At 40.2% G+C, this 7,138-nt stretch overlaps 1 protein-coding gene across 1 annotated transcript; it reads left to right on the top strand.

Moving 5' to 3' along the window:
• The first annotated feature begins 796 nt into the window (after positions 1-796).
• Positions 797-1,156, top strand: LOC138164136 (uncharacterized). Its single transcript, XM_069091725.1, has one exon. The coding sequence runs from the start codon at positions 797-799 to the stop codon at positions 1,154-1,156; it is 360 nt and encodes a 119-aa protein (XP_068947826.1).
• The last annotated feature ends 5,982 nt before the right edge of the window (positions 1,157-7,138 follow it).

Here is a 7,138-nt window from a genome sequence, read left to right as displayed (position 1 = left end):
CAAGTCACTTAACCCCAATGCCTTGCCTTACTCCTTAAAAAAAAAAGGACTGGTTTCAGCATTTGCAGGCATCTCTGAGTTCAACTAATGCTTACTTGCAAAGGATCACTGGTTTGTCAAGCAAACCCAGGCTTCAGAAGCTGTTGTTACTCCATTGTCTTGTTCCCTTGTGGAAAAAAAGAAAAAAAAGCTCTACCTAATTTAGTCAGCTTGTAAGTCATTACAGAGCTCATGTCAACCATTTCTATTTCTATATTCTGAGTAATGGCAGCATTGTGTTAAATATGTTGATGTTTGAGTTTCCTGGCTCCTTCAAACCTGGTTCTTGTCTGATCCCTTGTCTTGTCTAATCTCTCCTCTCACCTGATTGAGACCTCCAAAGGACATGATGCAGAATCTTTGCTGCAGGTGGGCATGAATTTTATGGAGAAACTTTGAACTTTATAGGTCTCAGTTTCCTCATTTGTAAAATTAAGGGAAATGAAGTAGATGATCTCTAAGGTCTCTCCTAGCTTTAAATATGTAATCCTAATATTAGCCGGCTCAGGAAAGATTAAAAGATGCTTGAAGCTAGAGCTCCTCAACAAAGGGGCAAAGGGGACCAATTAAATGACCCCCTTTCTATGGCTTCAGCCCCAGCCCCTCTCCCCTCAGCAATTCCTGCCCTTACTGAGGCAGCTCCCCTAGGCCTTTCTGCTGTACCCTAACCCTTTCACCTTCATTTCCCTTCCCTTTTCCTTTAGCCCAACACCCTTCATTTCCTACCATCCATATCTCCTACCCTGTATCTCCCAGCATGGCCACTTTCCCCTCAGGGACCCCTGCTCAGGTCCCAGCCACTAGTCATGCTGAGGTGCCTCCCTTTGTGGACCCTCCCCCTGAGGCAACACCCACTCAGGCCTCAGGCCCTACCCCCATGGCAGTCATAGAGGTATCTCCTCTTCTGACCTCTTGCACTCCTCATGTGCCCGCTGACCTTCCCCCTTGCCAGCCGGATCCCTCAGTCTTGCAGTCTGATCCAGTTCAGCCAGCACCCCCCAGTCACTCCCTCACAGGAAATGGGACTTCCAATCTCCCTTCCCAAGCCCCTGTTCCCACAGTACCTTCAGGACTTTTTCCCCTTAAGGGAAATGGTTGTCTTGGGTGGGACAACTAGAGTGCGTGCCCCATTCTCAATTTCGGATCTCAATCAGATTAAAGAAAAATAGGGAAAGTTCTCTTAACATCCAACAAAGTTTACTGAAGGCTTTCGGGACATATCCCTACAATTTGAGCTTTCTTGGGGTGATTTGCATTATTCTCTTCTCTACCTGTTGTTGCACTGAGGATAAGAGGAGAATCTGGGAACAAGCCCCCAAATTTGGGGATTGCTTTGGCTAGCAATGACCCCAGAAAATACCCCCCAGGAACAGCTACTGTTCCCACTAGTGACCCAGTATGGGATTATCAAACTCAGGAGGAGAGGGAGGAGAGAGACCATATGGTACTTTGCTTGTTAGAAGGCCTAAGAACTGCATTTCAAAAGCAAGTGTATTATCATAAAATTAAGGAAATTACTCAGATAAAGAAAACCCTGCCCTTTTCCTAGATAGACTTGTAGAAGCTATTAAAAAGTACACAAATTTAGATCCTGACTCTATAGAAGGGGCAGCAATCCTTAACAATTTGAGTCCAATGCTGGATTTGAACCTAGGTCTTCCTAATGGGGAGGCTGGCATTCAGTCTCCTCTCCCCTGCTATCTCCCAACCCAGGTGACTTAATAAGATAATATTTTACAACAACTTTGTAATTCTATTTAAATTGAGTCAACTCCATTTTGATATAAAATGTATCTATAAGGTATATACAATGATTATGCTAGAAATAGATTAGGCTGTCTATTATATTGATATATACACAATCTCAGAAATTTTTCTCTAGAGCCTGGTTTTCTTATACACCAACACAATTTAAAGCCCTATAAAAATATTTTATTATGCTTAGGCTGCAATCTTCTCATTTCTTATGTGAGTCCATTGGAAATGTGGTCGATAATTTCATTCATTCCCAGCTCTTAAATATATTTTGAAAATAGTTGCCACCTTCAGAATGCATCACTGAGTAAAATGTTTGGGGTTTTGTTTTTTGTTTGTTGTTTGTTTGTTTTGTCAGGGTTGTAGGGAAGGTGAAGAGGAATACTTCACAAGCCAGCGGTGTAGAAGCACAGTGTCCGTTGCAAGATTTTCATGGCCAATCAGTTTATCTAGAAGGATGAGGAGCTAGAGACTGACAGCTTATAACTTCTTAAAAGACCCATTACAAAGCATTTCTCTCTGCCACAGTTTGGGCTGTCTCTGGATATGAGGCCTGTGAGGGGTAGAACAACTTTGTTTTGTCATTACCTTTCAGGTGTACCCCATTTTGAGCTAGTTCAGTGTATGAAAATCTATATTTGCATAATGGTTATGTTGTGGGGAGGAGGTCTTTTCACTTTCTAAAGAATTTCCCAGTGGGGGTTCCTTTAAATTGGCTTCTTTCCCCAGGCACATTCAAAGTAGACTCTAGAGATACCACTTAGATCTGCAAACAATTTCCCAGGGACTTAATTATGTAAAGCGAGGTGGATGTAGAATGGGGTATTGTCTCATTATTATTAATATTATTATAGGCAGTGCAGCTTTTCTACCTTACTGAGTATCCTGTTCATGATAGCTCACAGATGGACCTCGTGGGACTATAGCCAGATAGAAAACTCGGAACACTTCATGGGAAAAGTATAGTCTCCTTTTTTGTTGGCCATGGAACTGGAGAGAGTCAGGTCAGGGAAACATAAAATGTTGAAGTATAGGGTTAGGGGTGCTGGAGACCAAAGTCCCAGCACACGGGGTCCTGCTGAATGAATTTGACTCAAGTCTTCTCTCAGCCAGAGAAAAGTAACGTTTATTAAAGGTTCACCATATTGCGTAGACTCTTAAGGAGCCTTGGTATCTGTAATGGACAGATTGGACAAGGGGTCAGAATCATCTGACACAGAACAAGTCTGTGCTAGAAAATTCTATGGCACTCTCACACCACATGGAGGCAAGATAGGTCTTATGTATACAGAGAGGTTGTGGGAGGAATCTAGGGGTGGTCTAGAGGAGGAGTTTGGGGAGGGTCTTCAGGAGGAGTCAATGAGGTCAGGCTCCAGTAATGAGTTTGGGGGGTGTTCAGGAGAAGTTAATGAGGTTAGACTCCAGTGAATGATTAAGGGTGGGAATTTACTGGACAAAAGAGGACTAAAGATTTGGGCAGAGCCAGGATGAAAGGCTTATGGCCTCATGCAAATGCCTCATCAAATGGGAAGATTCAATCAGAGTTCCAGGGTGTTCCCAGAGCCTGTACCTCATCAGTTACATTTTGGATATAGGAAACTAGAGGAGAGATGAGGTTTAGAATAGCCCCTGTGAAGAGGGAGATTAACAATGATCAAGAAGGGTGGTTTTACCAGAATGAGGACCTACTTGAGATTAAATTACATAAATTTGTAGTGAACCCAATCAGTACAGTTTTGTGATTTTCTTCAGTTCCATTTAACAGTACATAAGTAGGACAAAAACTTATATGTATTTTTTTCATTTACTTTTTTCATTTTTTTTCATTTTTCATTACTTTTTTACATTTATTTTTTCATTTCATTACCCTTTTTCATTTACAAAGTTGTTTTCTCACAAGGCAGGGCAGGCATAACAAGTATTTTTATCTCAAGTTTTTAAATGGGGATGCTGGGATGTAGAGATGTGACATGATTTGCTCAAGGTCAGTTAGCAAATAAATGTTGGAGCTAGACTTGAACCCAGATTTCTTGAATCTAAGTAAATGGCTGTTTGTCTGACAGCTCAGCTACCATCTCTAACACCTTTTTCAGTACCAACATTCTAAGATTCAAAGTGCTTATTGTTTCTAGAATCCAAAAATAGCCTGTGAAAGTCCATGTTATTTTTTACCTGCTTTCTATGGTCAGATTCATATGTAGCCTTCCTTCTACTTCCCAGAAAAAGGTCTCTATCATTCTCAAACAGGTCTTATGGGGGGTGGTTCAGAATCTCAGAAGAATGCACATATCAGTAAGCCTGATTCACCTATGTCCCATTACGGGTTCAGCTTCTCCTGGCCTGTCAGTAGGGATGGTACCAAATGTTATCATAGAATGTTGAGGAAGGAAATGTGCAAATACAAAATCCCCTCTCCCAATTACCTCCTGGCCAGTCTGTGCAATTGGGCACAAGCATAAATACAACTATACACCTAGGAAATTTCAATGGTATCCAGATAAAGGACACTGCTCTTTCTGAGGCCTAGAGGCTCACCTGGGTATGATCCCTACTCCCAGAAAACAAACAAACAAAAAAACCCACCTTACCAGCAGACCTAATAATTCACACACAACAAATAAATGAATTGGTGGATGAAAAAAAATGAATGAAAAAGCATTCATTAAGTACTTAAGATGATAAATGCTAGGGATACAAATTAAGGAGGCTGTCCCCAAGGGCATTACATTCTTTTTAATTTTACATTCTAAAAGTAAGGCAGCAGTGGTTGGAGAGGACTGAAAGTCAGAGGGATAGTGATTGGAGTCTTAAGACAATTGATTGACACTTCCTTTCCAGGAATAATAGGTAGGGTTGGTTGATTTGAATACTTTTCTCAGAACTACAATAGGAAAAAGTAGGGTGGGAGATCTGGAGGGGAACTGGAATGGAGCACAATAAGATGAAATGATTACTAATGAGTAACCAGGGTGGAATAAATTAATGAAAAACATTTATTAAGCCTTACGATGTTCCAGGCATTGTGCTAAGATCTGGGGTTACAAATATAAGGAAGCATGATGGAATCTACATTCAATGAGACTACATTCTAAGAGGGGGCGACAACAAACACAGAAGAGTAGCCTGTGAGTTCCAAAAAGAGGCAGAGGCCACAACTGTAGGCTCTTCCCACTTCCTAAGTTCACCAGTGCCTTTGCATGATAGTGGGACAGAGATGCAATTTGCTTGCTCCATTGCTAACAACACCCTTCACCAGGAGTCATGTTTCTTGAGCTGGTCCTGACTCCAACACAACATATCAACAAAATCCTAATGTAGGAGGGAATTTCAGAGACTAGGAGCAGTGAGAGAGCTTAAAGAGGTGATTCTAGATTCTGGAACAGCAGCCAAAAGGTTTCAAATTATGCCTCCTCAGAGATCCTTTCTATCTCTGTAAAACCTACCTGTCCTTTGAGGCCCAAATGGAGGCACAGTGGCACAATACAGAGTACTGGCTCTATACTCAGTGAATTTAGGTTCAAATTCCACCTCCAATGCTTTGGGGACATTCTTTAACCTTAGTGAGTCTCAATTTTTTTTTAATTTATATATTTTTTTAAATTTTGAGTTCCAAATTCTGTCCTTCCCTTTGCCCCTCTCCCACCTATTGAGAATTCAAGACATATGAGACCCATTATCCCATGAAATCATGCAAATCAAATTTCCGCATTAGCTGTATTGTGGGGGGGAGGGGGGAGCAAGAAAATAAAAGAAAAAAATATGCTTCAATCTACACCTTGAGTTCATCAATTCTCTCTCTGGAGGCACAATATTTTTCATAAAGAGTCATTTGAACTTGTAGACTATTATATTGATCAGAATAGCTAAGTCTTTTATTATATGATTATAATATTATAGTTCCTACATACAATGTTCTCCTTGTTCTGTTCACTTCACTTTCTATCAGTTCACTTAAGTCTTTCCAGGTTACTGAAATCATCTTCTTCACCATTTCCTATAGTATAATAGTATTCTCTCAAAATCAGATTTAACAGCTTATTCATCCCTTCTCCAATTTTTGCCAATTTCCAATTTTTGCTGCCACAAAAAGAGTTTCTAATAAATGTTTTTGCACATATAGGTCCTTTTACTTTTCTTCTGATTTATTTGGGGTTCTAGACCTAGTAGTGGTATTTCTTGGTTAAACGGTATGTACAATTATATAGCCCTTTGGGCATAGTTCCAAATTTGTCTCTAGATTGCTTGGAACAGTTTGCCACTCTACCAACAATGAATTAGTATATCTGTTTTTCTACATCCCCATTAGCATTTATCATTATCCTTTTCTGTCACATTAAACAATCTGATAGCTATGAGATGGTACCTCAGACTTGTTTTAATTTGTATTTATCTAATTATTAGTGACAGAGCATTTTTTCAAAGCTCTATAGTCAGAAGTCGTTAATATGACTATTGATAACTTTGAAGAAAAAAATCTAGCCAGTAAACCCCAAGTTAAGTGGGCAGCTTCTGGTCATCAAGATTTACCTTCCTTTGGAGAAGAGGAGAGAGAGAAGGAAAGGGAGAGAATGACCGGAGTTACCCAACTAGATGGGGCCACATTCAGGCAATTCGGTCTACTCACAGCTTGTATTTGTTCTCCGTTTTTGTAGAGCACCGTGGCATCAGGGAGATGATGACATGACTTGCAATTGACTTTCATTTGAGTGAGGGAGGGATGTGTGAGGTCATCCGCCTCACTTTCTCCTCTAAGAGTCATCTGATTCCAGTGACCAGTTATTTGTCAGGAGGACTAGAGTGAATAACTGTTTCTCTTTGGAACAGCCACTCTGAGAGTCTATCCCTCCCAGCTTTTTTTTTTTTCTTCTTTTAATTAAAGGGGTCATCCCATTCTTAAAAAGGCCTATTCACTGAATGGGCATTGCTTCACTCTAAGTGAGTACATGAGAAGGCCTTAGCCTAAAAGGGCCAGAGTCTCCCATTGCATCCTGGGCTATCTCTAGTTATCATCTAGACCCTGCTCAAACCCTTCCAATAGCTAAGATCTGACTACTTCATAAAGCAGATGTGATTATTTCATAACTGATTTTAAAGATCTATTCCATTTATTGGGCCTAAATTTAACTCCTTGCAACTCCCATGAAGATCACAAAGTACTGATCATTTACAACCTTTGGAATATTGACTTTTTTTCTGACTCTTCTTCAGAACTTTATTTTGTTTATGGATATTATTACTTTGAAAAGATTTTACTGTCAGAGTTGTGCTAGTTTGCCTACATCCACAGGGAAATCAATGAATTCCAGAAATATTTGTCAATGGAATGAAGGTTTGACTGACTATC

The sequence above is a fragment of the Petaurus breviceps genome, unplaced genomic scaffold (genome assembly GCF_028583685.1).
Source record: "Petaurus breviceps papuanus isolate PSGF00001 unplaced genomic scaffold, PetGlider_PUasm1.0 189, whole genome shotgun sequence".
Lineage (NCBI taxonomy): Eukaryota > Metazoa > Chordata > Mammalia > Diprotodontia > Petauridae > Petaurus > Petaurus breviceps.
Note: the sequence above shows the minus strand (reverse complement) of the source record. Positions and strands in the feature narration are given on the sequence as shown.